This window comes from Podarcis gaigeae (assembly GCF_964106915.1).
Source record: "Podarcis gaigeae genome assembly, chromosome: 7".
Lineage (NCBI taxonomy): Eukaryota > Metazoa > Chordata > Lepidosauria > Squamata > Lacertidae > Podarcis > Podarcis gaigeae.
In genome coordinates, this window is record NC_139683.1 from 8,891,824 (window position 1) to 8,915,976 (window position 24,153).

At 42.4% G+C, this 24,153-nt stretch overlaps 1 protein-coding gene across 7 annotated transcripts; it reads left to right on the forward strand.

Moving 5' to 3' along the window:
• The first annotated feature begins 4,315 nt into the window (after positions 1–4,315).
• Positions 4,316–23,580, forward strand: LOC310849154 (solute carrier family 2, facilitated glucose transporter member 5-like). 7 transcript variants are annotated; one of them, XM_083749191.1, is made up of 13 exons: positions 4,326–4,814; positions 5,603–5,682; positions 7,904–7,999; positions 11,304–11,455; positions 13,210–13,334; positions 14,714–14,866; positions 14,961–15,086; positions 16,144–16,331; positions 18,272–18,382; positions 20,609–20,710; positions 21,637–21,712; positions 21,835–21,962; positions 23,346–23,580. In XM_083749191.1, exons 1-13 carry the CDS (start codon positions 4,505–4,507, stop codon positions 23,517–23,519), a joined length of 1,821 nt encoding a protein of 606 aa, XP_083605317.1. In that variant the 5' UTR covers positions 4,326–4,504; the 3' UTR covers positions 23,520–23,580. The 7 variants fall into 7 exon arrangements, with proteins under 7 accessions (XP_083605323.1, XP_083605317.1, XP_083605318.1 ...); XM_083749192.1 differs by having other exon boundaries at positions 13,285–13,334; XM_083749193.1 differs by having other exon boundaries at positions 4,798–4,880.
• Positions 23,581–24,153: the final 573 nt, after the last annotated feature.

Consider the following 24,153-nt stretch of genomic DNA (forward strand, 5'->3'; position numbering starts at 1 on the left):
TTCCTTTTTCTTAAAGCCGCTAAGCCGCTAATAGCCGTGCTTCGCAAGACGAAAAAACCGCAAGACGAAGAGACTCGCGGAACGGATTAATTTTGTCTTGCGAGGCACCACTGTACTTGCTTTATACTGACAGATCATCATTGTCGTCGTCATCACCATCATCCAATCAGACTTTTGTGAAAGCAAGCTGATACCACTTCAGCAAAATTTGTTCATCTATATGCTTGGTAATATTAGATTTTTTATTTTTATTTTTTAAAAATGAATTTCATTAGCTGTCCTGGAAGAAACATAAGTCAACCAGTGAGTAATTCATCAGATCTCCCAGCCTTATCTTTGTTTTCTCTAGATGTTTATCGCTGATTCTAAAGGGCACAGGTTTCTTCTGCTCACTGACTTTGGGATCTGCAACATTTTCACTGTTCTGTTAACCATGACCCTGGAACTCCAGGTTTGTGATTGATGGCATTTAGAGTTGAGAATGACTTTGACCTTGTTCTCCCTCTCCCTGCCATCCTACCCATAATATGTACTACAGTAGGTAACAGCTCCAAAGTCCATGGAAAAGTTGGCTGTAGCTACCACACACCATTTATTTCTTTTCCTTTTCTGTTTCTAAATTATGCACATGAACTTAGGTTAATTTAAATGGATGTGCTTCCTAAGTGAGAAAAAAGTTAGTTTTGATTTTAACATTCAACTGAACTGAACCTTATTTTTTTGCCTCTCCTAGAGAACTAGTGCAATACTTGTTTCTGATATCAATGTAGTTTCTGAGTCTTGCTGTTGTTTTTCATTTTATTTTGCTTATGGCTGAAACTGTAACTTCATTATTTTATCAAACTATCAGGGATGTAGTTTGGGGTCTTTATTTTTTGTTGGAAATGTCTATATGATATCGCTAAGGTTTAGCTCCTTCGTGGATCACTGCATTGTCATGGCGAAGGGGCTTGGATAACTCAGTGAAGCTATGAGCTATGCCATGCAGGGCCACCCAAGATGGACAGGTCATAGTGGAGAGTTTTGACTAAACGTGATCCACCTGGAGCAGGAACCGGCAAGCCACTCCAGTATCCCTGCCAAGAAAACTCCATGGACAAAAACAACAGGCATATAAAAGATATGACGCTGGAAGATGAGCCCCTCAGGTCAGAAGGCGTCCAACATGCTACTGGGGAAGAGCGGAGGGCAAGTACAAGTAGATCCAGAGCTGATGAAGTGGCTGGGCCAAAGCCGAAAGGTTGCTCAGTTGCGGATATGCCTGGAAGTGAAAGGAAAGTCCAATGCTGTAAAGAAAAATATTGCATAGGAACCTGGAATGTAAGAACCATGAACCTTGGTAAGCTGGATGTGGTAAAAAATGAGATGGCAACTATAAATATTGACATCCTGGGCATCAGTGAACTAAAATGGATGGGAATGGGAGAATTCAGTTCAGATGACCATCACATCTACTACTGTGGGCAAGAATCCCATAAAAGAAATGGAGTGGCCCTCATCAACAAAAGAGTGGTGAAAGCTGTACTGGGATGCAGTCTTAAAAATGACAGAATGATCCTTTTAACATCACAGTAATTGAAATGATGAATAAAGTCGTAGTCATTCAAAATATCAGAAAATATCAAAAATCATTCATCAAAACGACTAATACATACAATTCACAGGGTCTCACAGGGAAGGACTTGTACAGTAGCAAACTACACTGAGAATTCTCAAACATCAAGAAATAACACTATTCTGTCCTAATGGTTTTTACAGATATATATGTATGTATGCATTTATATGGATTCTACCTCAATGATACAATTTACATAAATGACAAAAAAGGCCACCAAAGAAAAGTAGCCTGTGTTGATTTTGCCTCAGCTCCATGGCAACCATCTCAAAATGGCTTCCACAGCAAATCATTGAGGAAAATGAAATCCACAGGTCCACTATAACATAACATAACATAACATAACATAACATAACATAACATAACATAACATAACATAACATAACATAACATAACATAACATAACATAACATAACATAACATAACAATGAAGTTATAGTTTTCAGAAACACATTCTAATTTTTTAAGGGAAACATCAACTGTTCTCAAGGGTGTAAGGTAAAAAAAGGTAAAAGACCCCTGGATGGTGAAAGACGACTATGGGGTTGCGGCGTCCAGTCAAAGACGACTATGGGGTTGCGGCGCTCATCTCCCTTTCAGGCCGAGGGAGCCGGTGTTTGCCCACAGACAGTTTTCTGGGTCATGTGGCCAGCATGACTAAACCACTACTGGAGCATGGAGGACCATGACGAGTGCTAGAGCGCATGGAAATGCTGTTTACCTTCCCACCACAGCGGTACCTATTTATTGACTTGCCCTGCTGTGCTGTCAAACTGCTAGGTTGGCAGGAGCTGGGACCGAGCAACGGGAGCTCATCCCGTCATGGGGATTTGAACTGCTGTCCTTTCGATCAGCAAGCCCAAGAGGCTCAGTGGTTTAGACCACAGCGCCACCCGCATCCCTTCTCAAGGGTGTAGGGCCTTACAGAAAAGGAGGTATCCTAACTGTACTGAGGTAAATCATTTTTCTCTTTTTACAATGGACTAACTGCCCATCATTGTTGCTGCACACAAACACACACATATGGTACAATCTTTTATTCAATGGCAGCAGAATGAATGAATGAAACTTTATTTGCGTCAGCCATCAGCCATAGCAACAAAAGAACATTGCGGTATAAACAAGAAAACAAACAATGATCACACCCCATCATAACAAAGCAAAAGTTTATAGGCTTATAGGCAAAAGCTGAACAGAAAAGCAAATATCTCCATCTATGAAGGACCATACCCTGTCCAAATTTCAGCCACACAGGATTCACACTGGTTTGCACTGATTATTCAAGGAATGGTAGCAAGCAAAGGTTGTATAATTGGCTAATAACATTTCTTAACATGATAAAAGATTATAAAGCAGGTGTGGTTTTTTTACAAAAAGATCTTCAACACTTCATCCTGTTTTCCTTAATTTTATTCAATCAGGAAGCCTTGACACAGTACATTGCAACTTTCCTAACCATGAAATGTTCCATCAGGTATCTTCTGCCCCTCTTTTTAAGCACAAAATGTGCTATCAGCACATGGTATTGACTGTAATGTACTTTTTGTATTTCCGTGTTACAGGAAAATGGCATCTATATGAATGTATGAAATGTGAATAAAAATCTAATGCAGAGGCTTATAATTTCTTATTTTATGCTCGTAACTATTATGTACTTAACTAATACCTGGGGACAAACCATATCTACAATTTGTTTATTAAGGGTATTAAATTTTGCTTCTAAAAGCAAAATTTCAGAAAGATACTTGCATTAATTTTCCCACAAGGGTAACCAGTATGGTTTGGGGATCACTTGCATTTTCCGGTTTTTGTTTTTTTGTTTTTGTTTTGTTGTTGTTGTTGTTGTTTACTATTTGGAAATTCCTAAAAAATGGCTGTGGCATGCTATTTCTAAGAGAAGTGAACAAACTATTCAGACATGGTAACCATTTTATACTGGTTTTAAACCAGTAGGTCCAGTGACTCTTGTCTTGGACACCCTTACATTTAGATTTCAAGGTGGAAACATAAAAAAAAAAAACAGGTGAAGAAATTTGCAAACAAGTTTTTCCCTTTTGATGGCAATGAATCCTGCCAGAATTCCAGAGAATAACTGCAGGGGTGCAACCATTGGTGTTTTGAGGTCTGTAAATCAGCTGTTAAATCCATTTCATCCTCAAAGGTGTCTAGCACAACAAGCAAACAAAAACGCTGGGCCCATTTGTCCACAAATTGTCAGTGTTCTTACCTAAGGGTACCATGTCTATGTCTATATGTCTATGTCTATCTTTGTGGAGAGAGAGAGAGAGAGAGAGAGAGAGAGAGAGAGAGAGAGAGAGAGAGAGCCGTAAAGGAGATTAAGCAATTGCTTATTCCTAGGAAAGGAATATGTTCTAATTCAGGGATCAACTGATCAAACCCTTACTAGCAAATTTGTGGGGAAAATCTGAAGCCTCCCATATTATATACCTTCTGAAGGATAGGTCAAATGATATTGCACTGACCATGGCAAAGTCTCTTTCAGAGGTTGCAATAAACAAAGACCATCATGCTCTAGACATGATTGGGCCGACCCTATCAACGGAGGAGTGGCTAATATAGAGTTGTACCATATGCTAGCTGGTAAAAGAGGCTCCAGTTGAGAAGACCAGGATTGGCAGGGAAAGGCAGTGGTTAGAGCATGGATACCCAGCATGAGAACTGACATGTTCCCCCCCCCAAAAAAAACACCTCTCTATTTTGAAACGTGAAACGTTGGAAGCTACATGAGATGTAGCATTTGTATAAAGCAATTTACCATCACTTCCAGGACATCATATTGCGATCCTCAGAACCACACTGGAAGGTAGGTCACTATGATTAAACCCATCTTGCAGGTGGAGAGAGAATGTAGTCTGTCTAGGGCCACCTATGCAATCATGCCAGATGAGGACTTCCAGATTCATAGCTCAATCACTTCCCAGATTTGGAATTCTAGACCTATCGTCCCACCAAACAACCCACATTAATTTATCGTCAGAATGCAACCCTAAACCATTCTCCGCTGCAAGCCGAGATATTGCATCATCTCTGCTCCCAACTGTCAACAGCTTCCTGGAACCTTCAGACATCCATCCTCTGATTGGCTCTCACCACCCTGCCATAGTTCTGAATGCTTTGTTCCAATATAAAGGAGGACGTGGTTCAGTTCCTCTCTCTTCACAATTAAGAGAACGCTACCGTAAGTTTGTGAACTCTTGCCTACTCATCCTCAAATGCTAATCTGCTTAATACTCCTCACAGCCAGGTAGGGAGGCTGCCTATAGACAGATTCCATCTGTAGCCGGTTCTGTGGTTATTTATACAATCAATGACACTGAGCTCAATAGCTCCTGTACTAGATCCTTCAGGAATTTCAGCAAATATTAAAAGGGTCAGTGCAAGAGGACTAACATGGTTCCCTGCCATGATTATCTCACTGCCAATGATTTGGTGATGACCAGTTGTGCTCTAATAATCTGTGAAGTCATGAAATACAAATTTAATAAATAAATCATATTAATAATAATTCATCATGGCAGATCCTTTACTGTATCTCCAAGGAGAATTCAAAAAGTCAGGCAGCAATGCTCAATTTACTAGGATCTGCATGACTGTGCTCCTGTGAACCTTCAACTACTATACAACAATAAGCTTTATCAAAAGATCTTCAGCCAAAGGAAATGCGACTTTTAGCTTTTAATTGGAAGTGCAAACAATATTGCAAAGTAGTGTTAAAATTTAGGCAGCTAGTGTGAAGAAGAAGAAACCCCGTCAAAGATCAAGTAAAAACCAAGCATTTACTTGATTATTTTCCATATTCCAACTTCCTCTAAGCTAATGTGTCACAAACTTTACCAGCTCATTCACCAGGCAGAGCAAGGAAGGTCCATCAGTTATCCTAATGCATCCAACAAATGTCGTAATTACTCCTGCTGTATCAATCTAGTGCTTGGAGCAAATCGGAAACACTATCTTCTTCCTCAACAGGCGAGCCTTATTTTCTGACTGCTACAGAAGCAAACATGATTAAAAATAAGAAGCTCGTCAATGCAGCAATAAGAAGACGGGTGAGCTTGGAGGACTTTGTCCAAACAATGAGGTTTATGGGAAATCTAAGTTGATGCATAAATCTTTTCCAGGCTTCCAAAAGGTACCCCATAGTACTTTGGGTTTGATGCAGAATTTGTTGTTCTAAGGGTGCAAGCTTATGCACAAGAACTTGGTGTTAGCTGAATGGGCTTAAGATCTATACAAAGTCTCCCCATTCTGGTCCTGCCCTCACCATGCTCCCGAATGCATCCATCCATCCATCCATCCATCCATCCATCCATCCAATCACGCATTCATTCAATTTAAACCAACCTCAACTCATGCAGCTTCAGTTCATAATTTGTCGTTCTTAGAGTACTGTAGTACCAATGAACAGCTCTCATTGTGCTTTCTCTATGCATGGATCCAAGGCAATACATTATATTAATTATATATTAAATCTCTATGATTAATTAATATGTTGATATAGTATAATAAAGAACAGATAAGACAGTATATTAAGGTATAATAACATTAGAATATAATAGATTATTCATTATATTATTACAATATCCTCCCCTGCACTATTATGTATTCAATTCAAATAGTAATCAATTCATATCATCATTTTATTCATGCAATGTAATGCAATGTGTTATTTAATATGTTTCCATTTTAACCTCCATTATGTAAATTATAATTTACAAAATCAAAATCCTGAGCTAAGTGATTAAGTAGGAATGTCATAACCAAGAAACAATAGAGCAGCAGAATAGATGTACAGCTAACAGCTGTGGCAGGGTGTGTGGGTGGGATTTGCTGCATGCTGAGCAAACATCAGAGTGGGTCCTGGGATAGCTGGGGAGAGAATTTGATCAGCAAAGTGCCAACAAAGAGAAGCCTTTCCCCTTAATAAATATCTGCCTCATTCCAGTCTTTCACCTGTGCCTATCTTACCCCCAAGCAGGGGCTTGGACTGGATGATGATCACATTCAGCTCTATCTCTATGGATGGTTTTGGTTGGCAGTAGAGTTGTATTGGCAGCTTCTGTTGTATTGGCTCTGTTGTACAAAGTCACCCACCTCCAAGGTAGTGGTGAAGCTTGAACTAACCACAAGGTAGGATGCCATAACCTATCCATATTGCACAGACTACACATCTGCTCAGGGTGTGAACCTGAACAGTTTCAATTTCCCAGTATTTTGGAGCTTGAATGAACATGGGAAGCCCTTTAAAAATGTTTTTCGTTGTTTTTTTGTTAATTGAATATAAATAGATACCAGGTACCAAATTTTGCAGAGCGAGAAACAGAGAAGACAAATTGAGAAATTTGAAAATTTGAACAAGTGGGTAGGGTAACAAGTGGGATGGGGTGGTGACAAGGAACATGTGGATTCTCATTTCCAACTAAATGTGGTCCCGTTTGGTATCTGGATCTCATATTTCCAGTATTTACAGTGTATTTAGGAATATTTCCAGGAACATCCATGCTTCTTGGGGGCATGATGGGAGTTGCAATGGACCTTGATGTTCCAAATGGGGAGAAACATGAGAAATAAACTAGTAATATGCCAATTATGACTTGGGTGCTTCCAGCAAGATACCAGAAACAATGTGCTCTCAGTGTTAGGATGCAGAGGAACAGTGTGGTAGACACTAGTCCTATTCATGTGTCATTAAATAGGTGTAGGGCAATCCCGGGTGCATCAGGGAGTGGCACTGTGCCTCTTCCCCCAGTGCTACATCTATCCCTGTGCTCCTGCTGTCCACACCGAGTGGTGACATCTGAAACATGGGATCCACACAATCAGAGAACCCAATGGCACAGAAAGTACACCCACATGCTTGTGAAACTTCTATATCATGGGTAGGCAAACTAAGGCCCAGGGGCCGGATCTGGTCCAATCGCCTTCTAAATCTGGACTGCGAATGGTCCTGGAATCAGCATGTTTTTACACGAGTAGAATGTTTCCTTTTATTTAAAATGCATCTCTGGGTTATTTGTGGAGCCTGCCTGGTGTTTTTACATGAGTAGAATGTGTGTTTTTATTTAAAATGCACCTCTGGGTTATTTGTGGGGCATAGGAATTCATTCATTTCCCCAAAAAAATTATAGTCCAGCCCCCCACAAGGTCTGAGGGACAGTAGACCGGGACCCCTGCTGAAAAAGTTTGCTGACCCCTGTTCTATGTCAGAAGCTGTCCACATGTATTTGCCCTGTCCATTCTCATCACAGTATATGCTGCTCCTTTCTGTAGGACCTGTCAAAGATGCTTATTTGGGTTTCACTGGCTTCCTGCCTCCTATCACATCATGATGGTTTCAGTATGGGGGTACTCTTCTCTTCGTCTATGGTAAGATGGCACGCAGTAGAGATGGCTTTTTAATGCAGGGGTTACACAGTAGGGCTGGGGGTGTTTTGTTCTGTTGAGGGCCACATTTTGTTCAGGGTAATTTGATGGTAGGGGTGAAAGGATCTTCCAGTTTCAGTTTCAACAGTTTCTCTTTTTCCCAATCTTAGATTTGGTCTCCCACCTTTCTGCAGCGAGATGCTGATTTTTGTGTGAAAAGAAAACTCTTTAATATTTCTTCTAATAATCTTTCTCATTTTTTGTCTTACGTTTTGACTACTGTAGAGATTTGTGCAAGCAATTTCTCCTTAATATAATCCATTTTTTGACTGTTACATTTAATAGTGGATTCATTTTATGCACACTTTTACCCTGTTTTTGTTGTTGTTTAGTTGTCATAGTCGTTTGACTCTCCATGACCCCATGAAACAGAGCATGCCTTGGAAACTCTCACTTTCTTCTCAAAGCTTCTCCTTTTTTATGTCCATGGAGTTTTCTTGGCAAAATACTGGAGTGGGTTGCCAGTTCCTTCTCCAGGTGGATCACATGTAGTCTAAACTCTTGGCTATGACCTGTCCATCTTGGGTGACCCTGCACGGCATAGCTCATAGCTTCTCTGAGTTATTCAGGCCCCTTCATTATGACATGCCAGTGATTCATGAAGGGGTTTATGTTACGATATGAGAACAACGCATGATGTGGCTAGCTGTGGGAAATAATCTTCCCGAAAGTTCACAGGCTTCACAAAGCTTTGCTCAGGGTGTAATATGAGACCTTGCTGTTGCGTATGTAAAGGAAGTCTGTGTCACTTGCTCGATGGAGACTGAGCAGATCGGTCATGTTTTTGTACAGCTGTAAAGTCAGAAATAAACTGTAGAGATGTAGACTTCTGGCTATCTCCTTTCTCTTGCTGGTATGCAAGGAGGGAGGGGGTGTGCATTTTCCAAGCTGGGAAATGTCGCCTATCAAGATCTACCCTGGACTTGCGGGGATGCCAGCCAGGGAGATCACCGGTAAACAGCTCCGGGAACCTGGGAGAGTTGCCAGCCTCTCCCGAGGGGGTTAGTTTTCCAACAGTTTACTCTGTTACTTGACCATAAATTTGCTTTTGCAGAGAGAGGGTGGGGGTTCCTCTTTTCTAAAGTTTCATGGGTATATATGAGCTCAACAAGACGGGAACTTCATGCCACCTAAACCTCTTTCTCTCTGGCCCTTGGGAAGTCACTAGGTGAATCCTCTCATGAGTCCTGCCTCACATTTCCTTTTGCCAGGCTGGAACTGTTGCAATACTTCCTTGCTTGCTAGAATGGATAATCTCTTAGAGCAATCAAATGAAACTTTAACACAAAGCATGATAAAATCTGACTTTCAGAATGCGGCCCCTGAAAGGCTGCTTATTGCAGAATGCATCTTATGGGATGATAAAGGTCCCCACCCCTGCTCTAGAAGACCTCAATCTCTGACTAGGGTGGGGGTTTCATCTGGCCCCTGCTGTGCATGCATGCGAATCTTCACGTACATGGATGCACAGTGAAAACACACAACTTCCATTCCATTTCAACCCATATCCCTCTGCTCCACTGTTATTCAAACACTACCACTGGATTCGTCTGTGTTGTAGGTGGCCTATAATTTGTAAGCTACGTCGATTTTTAGTCTGAGCCTTTAAAAAAATATTCTGTAGAAAAAACTGAGGGACCATTATGGTCAAGTTATGAATGCAACCTGCATCAGAAGTAGGTGCATGACAGGCTGTTTCTGAATAAATGAACAAGCAAGGCCTGCAGAGCATCATCATAATAATAATAATAATAATAATAATAATAATAATAATAATAATAATTTATTTATACCCCGCCCATCTGGCTGAGTTTCCCCAGCCACTCTGGGCGGCTTCCAATCAAATGTTAAAAACAGTACAGCATTAAATATTAAAAACTTCCCTGAACAGGGCTGCCTTCAGATGTCTTTTAAAGATAGGATAGCTGCTTATTTCCTTCACCTCTGAAGGGAGGGTGTTCCACAGGGTGGGCACCACTACCAAGAAGGCCCTCTGTCTGGTTCCCTGTAACCTCACTTCTCGCAATGAGGGAACCGCCAGAAGGCCCTCGGCGCTGGATCTCAGTGTCCGGGCTGAACGCTGGGGGTGCAGATGCTCCTTCAGGTATACATAACCAAGGCCATTTAGGGCTTTAAAGGTCAGCACCAACACTTTGAATTGTGCTCAGAAACGTACTGGGAGCCAATGCAGATCTCTCAGGACCGGTGTTATGTGGTCCCGGCGGCCACTCCCAGTCACCAGTCTAGCTGCCGCATTCTGGATTAATTGCAGTTTCTGGGTCACCTTCAAAGGTAGCCCCACATAGAGTGCATTGCAGTAGTCCAAGCGGGAGATAACCAGAGCATGCACCAGTCTGGTGAGACAGTCTGCGGGCAGGTAGGGTCTTAGCCTGCATACCAGGTGGAGCTGGTAGACAGTCACCCTGGACACAGAATTAACCTGCACCTCCATGGACAGCTGTGAGTCCAAAATGACTCCCAGGCTATGCACCTGGTCCTTGAGGGGCACAGTTACCCTATTCAGGACCAGGGAATCCCCCACACCTGCCTGCCCCCATTATCATCATCATCATTATTATTAAATGTATACTGCCCTTCATTTGTAGATCTCAGGGCATTTCACAGCATACCTGTAAACATACAAGATAAAGCTACCCCCCCTTAGAGCATGTCCTTGGGGATTCTTCCATCTCCCATTCTGTGGACAGAACTAAGCCAGCATAGACGTTGCTGAGACAAGAGTGTGAACGTGCTGGGAATGTGGGCTTGGCTGACTGTCGTGATCTTGAGGGTTTCATACAGTTCTTGTGCTTTTAGCTTTTCCTGTCACGTCATCTGTAAGGTAAAGGTAAAAGCACCCCTGACCATTAGGTCCAGTCGTGACCGACTCTGAGGTTGTGGCGCTCATCTCGCTTTATTGGCCGAGGGAGCCGGCGTACAGCTTCCAGGTCATGTGGCCAGTATGACTAATCCGCTTCTGGTGAACCAGAGCAGCACACAGAAATGCCGTTTACCTTCCCGCCGGAGCGGTACCTATTTATCTACTTGCACTTGACGTGCTTTCAAACTGCTAGGAGGGCAGGAGCAGGGACCAAGCAATGGGAGCTCACCCCGTCGCAGGGGTTCAAACTGCCAACCTTTTGATCGCCAAGTCCTAGGCTCTGTGGTTTAACCCACAGTGCCACCCGCGTCCCCACGTCATCTGTAGAGAGGTCCTAATCCTGAACGTTATGTGTTTCTCTCACAGAACATCCGAGAGTTTTTCAACTTAACAGGATATACGGAGGTGCAGATCGAAATTTCTGAGATAAGCCTGGTCACAACTGAAATGACGTTCTTGTTCTTTGGAAACATTGCTGGGTCCCTTGTTGTTGGCTGGTTGGTGGAGAGATTTGGCAGGTATAAAGATAAACACTTGACAGGTAAACTACACAAGTCCTGCATTCCTGCATTGCAGGGGGTTGGACTAGATGACTCTGGGGTCCCTTCAAACTCTGCCATTCTATGATCCTAGGATTGTCATGGTGGTGGTGTTGCCGCTGACCTACATGCCCCCTCCCCTCAGTAACATCAGATAAAAGATACAATGTCATCACTATTGCTGGTTTCATTCCCCGTGCCCAGACATTCAACCACATGTAAAGGGAAACGCAGGAGGGAAAACAAAAAAAATTCCTTCCAGTAGCACCTTAAAGACCAACTAAGTTAGTTCTTGGTATGAGCTTTCGTGTGCATGCACACTTCTTCAGATACACTGAAACAGAAGTTTCCAGACCCTTCTATATAGTGAGAAGGTGAATTCTCACTATATAGAAGTTTCCAGACCCTTCTATATAGTGAGAAGGTGAATTCTCACTATATAGAAGTTTCCAGACCCTTCTATATAGTGAGAATTACCCTTCTGAGTAATACCCCTCCCCACCTTCTCACTGTATAGAAGGGTCTGGAAACTTCTGTTTCAGTGTATCTGAAGAAGTGTGCATGCACACGAAAGCTCATACCAAGAACTAACTTAGTTGGTCTTTAAGGTGCTACTGGAAGGAATTTTGTTTTGTTTTGACTATGGCAGACCAACACGGCTACCTATCTGTAACTGGAACTGCAGGAGGGAAATTCAGTGATGTCAGATCACCTTGACCTATTACTAGCCATTTCAGAGAGGGATGTGGCAGGGAAAGAAAGTGTATGATCTAATGAGGTCCCTCAAATCCTATTTGATGACCATTAGTCAGGCAATGAATCTCTGTTTTTAAGAAGGTCCGAAGACACCCTCCAGATACAAGTTAATCTTACCAATGTGGTTTTAAACAATGATGGCTATTTGCAGTTTAGTAGCACTGCAGAGAGCTTGCTGGGGAGACCATGCATTAAAACAAGGGACTCAAAAATAACTTAAACAAGGTTTTAATAACAAAAACAAAAACTCCTTATACACTAAATACATCAGCAACAAACCAGACCCAACCACCAACCCATCCCCCAGGGTAATGGGAGAGCTAAGTGCTGCTCCTTATATACTATGCCCAATTGCTGACACAGCTTGATTAACACAACTCAGCAGCACCTGCTGTGTTTCACAGCTGCAAGACTGGGTCTCATTATCTGCCTTGGCCCTGGCTCTTAAAGACATACACAACTTGTGAAATAATAATGAAACTTCACATTTTAAAGTGACCATTCAACAGTATCTGGCGTAAGACCTAATATGAGTGTGCAGACTTTCTAGTATGCCAATGGGGGAAGGGCCATGTCAGTTGTAGAGCACATATGTCTATGCAGAATATTTCATGCTATTTCATCACTGTCCTCCAAGTAAGAGAATTTACCTAGCATGGCAGCAAATATCAAGTTTCTAGCCCATATTAAAAAAAAAAGAAAAGACTTTGAGCACTGTCGCCTGAAATCTGTAGGTGGAGGGCGGGGGCGGTAAAGGGTTCCTGGGCGATTTTACCAGGCTTGGGAGTATGAACTTCGGTGCCTTGGGTACGTTCTGTCTCTTTTCAAAACTAGCAAAACCCAAAGAAATTATCCCCCAAACATTACTGACTGTCTTACAATTCCATAGTTTTTCTCAATTGTCTGATCTTTCGATTGTACCTTACATTCCTTGGTATCGCACCCCCTCCCCCAACCCCCTTTTACTGTCTTTACAGGAAAGGTGCATTAGTGATAACTAACATTTTATGCATTACCTCTTCTGTGATATTGCTTTTTTCGCGTAAGATAAGATTCTATGGATGCATCCTCTTCACCTTCTTCTATAGTGGAATATGTTCAGGTGAGTCAGGGTCCTGGATTTAGCATCTTGCCACCTATCCCCTGGTAATAATAATAATAATAATAATAATAATAATAATAATAATTCTACCCCACACACCTGTTGGCTTCCAACAGAAGGTTAAAAATACATTAAAACATCAGTCATTAAAAACTTCCCTAAACAGGGCTGCCTTCAGATGTCTTCTAAATGTCATATAGTTGTTTATTAAGGGGTGATAAGAAGAACTCAGACAACAATCTGGTTTAAAAATGGCCACAACTTTATTGGCTACAGATGTAGGTGGAACTTTGGCAAAGGCATTAGGTGTACTGTATATCCGTTCCAGCCTCCTGCAGGAAGGTTGAAACCATTTCAGAGTTTTGGCAACCAGTCCAATGAGACAGGACTCCATCCACGATCTGATATCCACAATCTTCTGTCTTTGATCTACTTCTTCCTTTGGCTCTTCTGCCAACTGTGTTGAGTGTGTTCAGTGGAGCTGGCTTAAATGCATCACCGGTGAGCCGGGCATGAAAGCAGACAATGCATGGCCAACCAGCAAGGCACTGACCAGCAATAAGGGCCTCTGATTGGTCCATTTGAACAGAAGGTTTTGGCCGGCAATCATGCCCAGATCAACTAGCCAAGGGAATTCCCAGATAGTTGGACTGTTTCTAACAACCCAGTACAACTGGTGTGCTAACCTGGAACAGAATCCAGACATGGCCCAAGCTGTTAGTGCAATTTCACCCAGTCTAGGTTTTCAACCTTGAGTTGAAAAAGATATTCACAGAAGACCAAGAAAGAAGAATAAATGAAATGAAGTGAATATCCTGCAAAGAAACTTTTGTGTGCAGAAATGAGTTTGATGTTTTGTTTTGTTTAACATAAAATATTTGCCATGTGGTAATTTGCGCGCAAATTATTCTACACTGTGGAAAGCAGTGTTGTTTGATTACATCATCACATTTATGGTGTCAAATGCTCTGGCTTTGGCAAGGAGCATGAGGAAGAAATTTTGAAAGTTGAGAGGCAGCAGCTGAGAACACCTTTCTGTGTTCATGCGGGGCTCAATTTTGCTTAGTGCTACATGTGGGCAAAATCTTCATATCTATGGTGTCAAATGCCATCTCACCTTGCAGTTTGACTCACTGGCCATACATACAAGTTGTGAAGGACAGAATGGCATTTTGCAGTAGCCAACAGGAGACATCATGACATCATAGGAATCTACCTATGTGACTCACTGTGCCATACAAACATGCCTATGCATTTCTGCACATCAGATCATGTGTATATTGTGAATTATCCCTTGAAATCATACACTTGTTTATACATTTCTGCACATTATGCCACACACTCATTGTGAATTGTGCTTTAATTTATCATCGAACCAGGAATAATCTTCGGTGTTGTCCCTCTGTATCTTCTTGAGATTTCCCCTAAAAGCCTGAGGGGAGGCATAACCATGATGCATCATCTGTTTTCTTCTCTCGGTTATCTGTTGTTTGAGATACTTGCTCTTAAGCAACTTCTTGGGGCCTCACAAGGTAATTCAAAAGAATTAATATTTCGGCTTAAAGCATATAAAATGTTCCAGCATAGTTTTTCCCCGCATTATCATCACACTATCTCCTTGCTTAGGTCTCTCAATTCTGGCAACCTTTCCTGTAATCATGCCAGTACTTCAGAGTTTCGTGCTGCCCTACCTTCCTGAAAGTCCTAGGTATCTTTTCATCCAGAGGAAGGATGTAGTGAGTGCAAGACAAGGTAAAATATTCTGAATTGTACAGTTTCTATTAATCTTCTTAATATAGAGTTATCAACATCCATTCTGTAGCAAAGCAGATACACGTGAGGTGGAATCCAATACTAGTCCTGCTCAGAACAGATCCAATGAAGTAAATAAACATGACTAACCTAGGTACATTGATTTCAATAGGTTTACTCTGAATAGGATTTAAACTACAACCCATTGCCATGAACCACATGGAGATGTTGTGGCAGGGCTGCTCACAGGGAGATGATTAATGGGATCTGCTCTCTGTGTCTGTTGCTGGGAAGCAGTCTGCTTGGAGACGTTTGTACTCCACTGGTGTTGGACATCCTAGCAGAGGAGGGACAGATTGCTCCAGCAACCAGAGATACACAAAACTTGAGTTGGACACTGAGCTGGCCATACAGATTCAGGTCCAGTGTCCAAGGACACACAGTCAGATGCACTGCAACAAACAGACTCAGCCTACTTGTTGAAGTGCCCTCTTGTTTGCCCATCACTTGGAACAAGAACTATTCAGATGACTGTGCCCACCCAGTTTTTCAAAATGAGAGCCAAGGGGCCCTGGCAGGCATTCAGACAATGTCTTAGCTTATGACTAGCCATGTACTTTAATTAATTTTTATTCAAGTTTTTTATATTACAAAACAGATAAAGAGGGAAAGGAACATCTACTGCCTCCAATTTCAATTCATAGTCTTTTTCACAGTTCATTTACATATAGTGAGAGACACTTTTGTCATAGAAATCTTGCATTTGGGAAAAAGCAAGGGGGGGAGAGATGTGTTACTGTTCTTTTGTTCTATTGCTCATTATTAGTTTAGTAGGTTTGTGTCAGCATCATGTGGGTAGGTCCTTTGTTTATGTATTTCATTTTATTGTTAACGTGAGAGATTAGGGGGTCCCGAGCTTGGTTGGCTGCATTCAGTTGACTGCAGTGTGGCTTGTTTGTTGAGGGAGGAGGGTTGGTTGTTGGGTCAGGTTAGCCATAGTGATTCGTATGCTATTGGGGAAGTTTCCTCCTTTGACATCTAATCCTTTCCAATCCAGCACTGAAGAAGCTAAGAGAAAGGGATGATGTGGAGGATGAGATTCAAGAGCTGAAGCTGGAGGACATCACTGAGAAGGAAGAAAAGAATATGAATCCTCTAAAGCTGCTGAGGACCCCAAGCCTACGACGAGAAGTGTTTCCCATAGTTGCCTTGATTGGTGGAGAACACCTCAATGCCCTCAATTCGGTAAGGAAAGCAGGATCCTAAGATGTTAGGAGGGTGAGCCTGGTAAAATGAGGGTCCATTTCAAACCATGTTCAGAGGCACCAGTTATCACTTTTTGTCTCGAGGAATGCCCTAGATCTTTTCTCCAAGGGAGCTGTTTTGTTCTCCGGATTCTATTCCAGGGGCTGGGACTATCTAACCCCCCTACTGTGAAATCTGTGGCCCAGCCAATGTTGTTGGACCCCAGTTCCCATCACCTCCAGTCAGCATGGCTAATGATTAGGAATCACTCACTCATTTTATTTGTTAAATCCATTGTGGTAAACTCGCTCCCAGCCGCTCGCCCCTCCCTCACCTGTCTTTGCTCTCCGGCCAGACCAGGTTTCTTGAGCAGGGTTGGCAGGCACGTTTACGTTTTACAGAAACAGAACAAACTAGAACCAGTAAAGCTGCCACCACTCCCTCTGTTCCAGGGGATCCAAAGCAACAACCTAGGGAGAAGGCTGTGCCCCGTTATTGCTGGTTATCCCCACTCCACAAGTTGTATCCACAGACTTGCAGACAGAAATTCTACAGTAGAGCGTAACCAAGCGTAAGGCTAGGAATTAGCTTTTCCCCCCGGAAAGGCACACAAACCAAAGAGTTTCTTCTTTAAAATTTATTTTAAAATAACATAAGAAAACATGCTAAAATAGCAGGCACTTATTTAGTATGTTACAAGCAAGAAAATAAGAACATTGTGAAATCTAACTGGCTTACATACTCCCGACTAAGTCACAGATAGAATAGTTAAAGTCCTTTCAATGTTCTGCATTCAGAGGCTTTCACAATTCTCCATCACAAAGGATGAAAGGACGGCTACTTAGTTGGAACATCAGCAGCCGGGCGATTTGCGGATTGCAGAGCATGCCTTTTCAGCCATTCCCAAGATCTTTTATCCCCAATTTGCACGTAGCGTAGGAACCCTCGAAACCAATCATAACTCCTGATTATTTTTAAATTCTCCAATGACCGGCTTGCGGGCTAATCAATCTAACTTCTGGCAGCTGGACTCATTAAGAACCCAGAGCCTAAATCAAAGGAGTTCTTTCCTTTCCGTGGAGCTTATGCAGATGCACATTCCCAGGCAATCAAGGCCAGATAACATGACTGAGGGAATGCACATAACTTTGGACCCAGGTGTCAAAGCTTTCATTAAATCAGGGGTTTCCTTTCCCATAATAAACCTCTCACACCCTGGAAGCCTGTTAGTCTGAGGTTAAAGGGACATAACTTATTTCCCATGGTCCTTGTGGCTTGTTGGTTACCCACAAGGCCTCACTCTTGTTGCTTGACCAAGGAACAGCTTCTAAACAAACACTAACTTTACTACATCCATGCTCAAGGCAGTTTACAACTTATAAAATAATACATAACAACAAATATAACCAAAGCAGTCATCAACAATAATGTGTGGAATAATGGGTGGATTTGTCCCAAAACATCTGGGTGTCTCTTCCATCATGAATGGTCATGTTCTCCTGGAAACATGGGTGTCAATAAAAAAAATTGGGAGGGGGGCAAGTAAATCCTGCCCCATATAAATGATAAATTGTGCTCAGTAATTCCCTGTATCTGTGTGAAGGCATTGACTGTCCCAAGATCACCCAGTGAGCTTCATGGGCAAGTGGGGATTTGAACCCTTGTCTCCCAGGTTCTAGTCTAACCACTCTAACCACTACACCACACTGGGTCACAAGGAACCTGGAAGTAGTTTATCTTCTAGACTAAGAGCAGCTGACATACAAGGTTCAGTCCAAAAAGAGAGAGAGAAAGAACATTGCAGAATCAGAACACTGAGTTCAACATCCTGTTTCCCACATTAGCCCAAAGTGGAGTCTTCAATTTCTAATAACCTTAGGTGACCACCAGTTGTTTCTTCCAGTCACTCAAGGCTTTCCATTGTGTTGGTCTGATTTCAGGCATACTATTACTCAGAAAGAATCTACCTGGCTATGGGAGTAGAAATAGATAACCTCCAGCTTACTGTTATAGGCGGAGCTGCTTTTTATTGCTGTGCAACTGCATTTACGGTAAGCCTCCCCAGATTTTTATTCTCTTGCTTTCTAATTCTTGAAAATCAGTCTTCTTAAAAGGACCGGTCTTTGCTGCGACCTTTTACATCCCTTCCATGGCTATTTATGGTGCAACAGCTCCCTCCACTCTCAATAAATCATGGGAATTGTAGGTCTATGAAGGTTTCCACATTCTTCTTTGTAAGAGAACTCCATAGATTTAAATGCGGTTCATGGAAACTGCAAATTGACTGAAGCAGGTTATTTTTTAAAAAGAAATCCCTTTTCAAATTTGTTTTAATATGTTTGATGTTATTATTTTTTCTTCACTTGAGATAGAAAAGAAAACTCACATCCGTCTATCATAGAACTGCAGTTCCCAGGATCCTTTGAGAAAGCAGAAGGGAGCAATCCTATACAGAAGCTCGCATAGAGAAAGTCAGTGTACATTTACATGGTGTCAAGGTACATGGCATCCAGTTATAGGATTGCTGCTGCTCTGCTTAATCATGGCAGAGGGGAAACTGCAACACACTCTACGTGGGGCTACCTTTGAAGGTGACTCAAAAACTACAACTAATCCAGAATGCAGCAGCTAGACTGGTTACTGAGAGTGGTCACCGGAGCACAATTTCTGAGCACTATTCAAAGTGTTGGCGCTGACCTTTAAAGCCCTAAATGGCCTCAGCCCAGTACAGTGGTACCTCGGGTTAAGTACTTAATTCGGTCCGGAGGTCCGTTCTTAACCTGAAACTGTTCTTAACCTGAAGCACCACTTTAGCTAATGGGGTCTCCTGCTGCTGCCATGCCGCCAGAGCACGATTTCTGTTCTCATCCTGAAGCAAAGTTTTTAATCCGAGGTACTATTTCTGGGTTAGCAGAGTCTGTAACCTGAAGCGTATGTAACCTGAAGTGTTGGTAGCCCGAGGTACCACTGTATACCTGAAGGAGCATCTCCTCCCCCATCATTCAGTCCGTACATTGAGATTCTCTTCCAAGGGTCTTCCCTCACTGTGAGAAGTGGGGTTACAGGGAACCAGGCAGAGGGCCTTCTCGGTAGAGTCACTCTCCCTGTGGAACACCCACCCTTCAGATGTCAAGGAAATAAACAACTATCTGACTTTTAGAAGACATCTGAAGGCAGCCTGCATTGGGAAGTTTTCAGTGTTTGATGTTTTAATATGTTCTGATATGTCCTGTGAGCCGCCCAGAGTGGCTGGGGAAACTCAGCCAGATGGGTGGGGTATAAATAATAAAATGTTGTTGTTGTACAAGCCTTTAAAATAGCACTCTATGCCACATTGCCAGGTCACGTGACTGGGTTGAATGTGCTTAAGTTACCACTCTCTGGTCCCATCCTTTCCACACACCCAGAATATCCCCTTTTTTGGAACTTATGCTGCTCCCAGTTCCACCAACCTGTATCTTTGGCTGAGCTGGGGTTGGGTAATTGAGGCCAGGTCATCCATTGCATCCTAAGCTGCTCATCCTGGCATACCTCATGAGTCTGGGATGCAGTTGTTACCTAAAGACTGCTAGCTAAAATATCTCTGTACACCTCTACCGTGTGACCCCTTGCTTTGCTTTGTTTTCTTCCCTAAACAAATCTCCTGCCCCAATGTTCAGCTCTTTCCAAACCAGGGAGTTACTTCATAGAATCATAGCATTGGAAGGGATCCTGAGTCTAATCCAACCTCCTGCAATGCAGAAATATGCAGTTGTCCCATATGGGGATCAAACCTGCAACCTTGCTGTTATCAGCACCATACTTTAAGCAACTGAACTATTTGACCTTATAATCATGGCTGGACTCTTCTGCACTTTTTCCAATGCTGTGATATTGTTGTTGTGAAAATTTTGTCTAATGGCATTATTACTTCAGGAGTTTTATCTTCAGTCTCCTCCCTGTTGATCCCTTACAGAGAATTCAGTTTTTCCCACAGTTGCCATGTGCTGGGGACAATATTTTCCATGAGCTGCCCACCGTGTAGTGGGGAGATTTTAGTGGGGAGAATTGCCCCAATATGCATCGTTTATGCTTTCTTATATTGACACACTCAAAGAAATCCAAAAGTGTCATTAGCAGGGAGAGAAACCAAGCTAGGATTTCTTCAGCATGACTTGTTCATATATATGCTTTTAATTTTATCTTTAATAGTGCTTTCTGCCAGCTGTACAGGTAAAGGCATAAGCTAACTAGCTTGTAGCTAAGAGGATCTTTTTCTTTCTCTTTATACTCTTTAGGTCTATCTCACTGATTCTAAGGGGCACAGGTTGATGCTTCTCATTGGCTTTGGAATGTGTATCATTTCCTGTGTTCTGTTAACCCTGAGCCTAGAACTACAGGTTTGTGATTGGTGACATTTGGAGCTGAGAATGACTAAGGGTTCTGCTCTTTGCCTCTGTTCCTTCCTCTGTAACAGCTACAAAGGACTGTGCAAGTAGGCAGTAGATGTGACAGAACATTTATTTTCTTGAAATATTTTCCATTTTCTGATCTTCCCTGTGAAAGTCAGATGGGCGTTCCACTCCAAGGCAAGTGATCTCAAAGAGATCTTCACTCTGTGGGCCAGCAGTTCTATGGAATAAGAGATGATAATTGCTTAAGAGAAAAAATTATGAAGATATAGTTGTATCTGACAAGCAACAGATTAGCAAAAATGTCAAAATCAATAAAAGGTAACTGTTGGAAGTGTAAAACAACAGAAGGAACCTTCTACCACATGTGGTGGTCATGCAGCATAATTTAAAATTATTGGGAAATGATTTAAAAAAACCTTTTGTTAAAAACCCAGAAGCACTACTGCTAGGGTTAATAACAACAGAAGTTTCCAATAAAGAAAGAAAGTTGTTTTTGTATGCCACAATGGCTGCCCACATATTATTAGCACAAAAATGGAAAAATGATAAAGTGCCAATGAAAGAAGTCTGGCATATTAAACTGTTAGAATATGTGGAGTTAGCAGGGATGAGCACTGGAATAAAACCAAAATGATGAAAGATGTAAAGAAGACCGGATACTATTTACAGAATATATGGGAAAGTATATGGCCACATGAACCAGAAAAACTGTCTGTGGACAAACATCAGCTCCCTCAGCCAGTAAAGCGAGATGAGCGCCGCAACCCCAGAGTCCTTCGCAGCTGGACTTAACTGTCAGGGGTCCTTTACCTTTTACATGTGGAAAATGCTGCCTAAATATGGACACATGAAATCCAGGTGTAAATGACCCCTGGTATGTAATGGAAATACTACCCTACTTTCTTCAACAGGCCACCTTCCCAGAAATGGTGTATTTCAGCTCAGTTGTTGACCACTTGTTCATCTTTGGAGAAGGCTTAGGAACAGGTAAGTGCTCAGATGATGTGCTGTGCTCTTTAGATGATGCAAAAGATATGAATACAATAGATATTCCCCCCAAAAGGTGAAAAGATGGTGTTCATTTCTCTGAATCATTTCTCTCTACTTAGGTCCTATTCCAACTGTAATTGTGATGGAGTTGTTTCTTCAGTCATCTCGGTCATCAGCCCTTGTGATTGCAGGAATAGTGCATTGGTTAACGAGCTATCTTGCAGACATGACAACCATTTATGTGGAGGTGAGTGATTTTGAATGTCAGTTTGATAAAGAGCGCATCGTTTCAGTCACGAAACTAAGCTCAACCCCTTCCCACACCATTATTGTCCCCCTCCAAACCCACAAGTGAAGCCATGTCCTTAGAGTGATTTTGATTTATCCGCCATTATTCCTTCCCCTTCCCCAACCGTCAGTGTGTTTTGTAAAGCTGAATGTTAGATTGTTTCAGAAATATACAGCATACGTTTGTCACCTGGGTTCAGTGTAGTGATGGGAAAACTTTGCCGTTCCAGATGTTGCTGGGTTGTAAATTCTAACATCTCTCCATAATGGACATCCTTGCTAGGGCTTATAGGAGTTGGAACCCTCTGGCTTCTAGGTGGCCACGGCTTCTACATTTAGTAGGTAGGCTTGGGGTTCAAATGCCCAATTGGTCATGAAGCCCATGAACAACCCATGTCTTTGGGCAAATCACTCGTGCTCTCAGGTGATAACTCACATCTCACTGACAGAACACATGGTTTGCATGCAGAAGGTCCCAGAATGAACGCCTGACACCTCCATGTAAGCCCTCAAAAGACCTTGAAAGACCTGCTGGGCAGCATAGACAACAGCAAGTTAGATGGACAAGTAGTCTGTCTCTGTAGAAGGCAGTGTTATGTGTTCATAACTGTGATTGGTTTTGTCTCGCCACAAGGAAGAGAGACACCAGTCATTATTCCTTACAACAGAGGAATGGTGGCAGCAACAGCTGTAACATGCACATCCTGGAGACCAGATCTGCACACACACACCCTGCACACCATTCCACCTCTACAATGACCTTTTGGTGAAAAGGAGGTGCTGCTGGTTTCCTGATGTAGATCTTTATTTCACCACCACCCTGTTCCTGATACAGATCTCACCCCTTCTTCCCCAGTGGGATGTGCATGCAGTTCTGTGGTTCGCCTCAGGTGCTGAAATGTCATGGGCCAGCCCTGGTAATAAGGGTAGCGGTCACTCAATAATTAGCAAGCAGCACAACAGTAGGGAAGACTCTGCATAGCCTCATCCCCTACCTCCAAGACCAATAGTTCCGTCCAAGGAAAGAAAGACTTAGCTAGGTTTTTGAGTGGACTGGCAAGGTTCTGGGACAAGTGGTAGCAGCAGGAAGGTCCCAACACTCAATGTGCAAGACAACATGAAGCAAAACTGAGGCGGGCCAATATGGGGCAGAAATGCCGGGAGCTGGTTCACAATCTACCCCTCATCCTGAACTGCCATCTGGCACAAATATGGCAGCAAGGGTAAGAGGATGACTGGTCTTGATCTCCTTGTGGGGAAAAGTCAAGGAGAATATTTGTACAACAGGCAAATAAAAATATTCTGATTCTTTTCCTCCCCTCTCCTTTTCTTTCATCTCTAGGCATATATTGGAGCCTTCATTTTCCTTCTTTTCTGGCCTATCTCTGTAGCCACAATGTTTTATATCTTCCGGTATGTCCCAGAAACGAAAAACAGGACCTTTGTGGGTATCAGGAGACGCACGGCATTGAAAAAGGCCGTGAAGATTCACATCCAGAAGCAGGAAGGAAAGTAGAAACTCAGGAAGCACCCCTTTCGGCAGATTGTTTGTCTATTAAATAGATTTTTAAGACTAATGGAAGGATTCCAAAAGAGTAGTTACTGTTATCCTTCAACTCTTTATGCCCAGTTGGCTAAATTTCAATAGTAGCAACTTCCTTCCTGGGCTGAAGACAAGACCTTCTTTTCTCATCCCACTCCACCCCAGTTTCCTGGCTTTTCTGTGAAAGCGGGAATATTTCAAGAAAGCAACAGACATACGCCTCATCGGTTGCTACCCTTCTAGACCTCTGCAGTTGTTTGTGAATATTGCGTGGCTGATATTTGGGCTGGGCTGAACTAGATGCACCCCTGGAATTGGCTGCAGCTCAGTTTTATTTATTTGTTACTGATATGCAGCAGTGGCAGCTTAGGAAACAGAGGCCTGTTAAGTCTGAGTCGATTCCTGTAAGGAGAGATGGAGAAGTGTGTAACTCATGCTGGGGATAACTTCTCAGGAATGACCCTCCTGAAATTATTGGACTAATACATATCTGCTGAACTCAGCATAGTCAAAATTCATGGGAGATGGGAGTTGGGGGTCCAACAGTATCTGAAGGACCAGTTCCCTCATGTCAGGCTTAACTCAGGCTTAACTCCCTATTTATGAA

Coding starts and splice junctions, on each gene's coding strand:
- LOC310849154 (XM_083749191.1), top strand. CDS start 4,505: ATGCAATCATGCCAGATGAGGACTTCCAGATTCATAGCTCAATCACTT. Junction 11,456..13,209: donor TTGGTGGAGAGATTTGGCAG/GTATAAAGATAA, acceptor CTGTCTTTACAG/GAAAGGTGCATTAGTGATAA. Junction 18,383..20,608: donor GCTGTGCAACTGCATTTACG/GTAAGCCTCCCC, acceptor TATACTCTTTAG/GTCTATCTCACTGATTCTAA.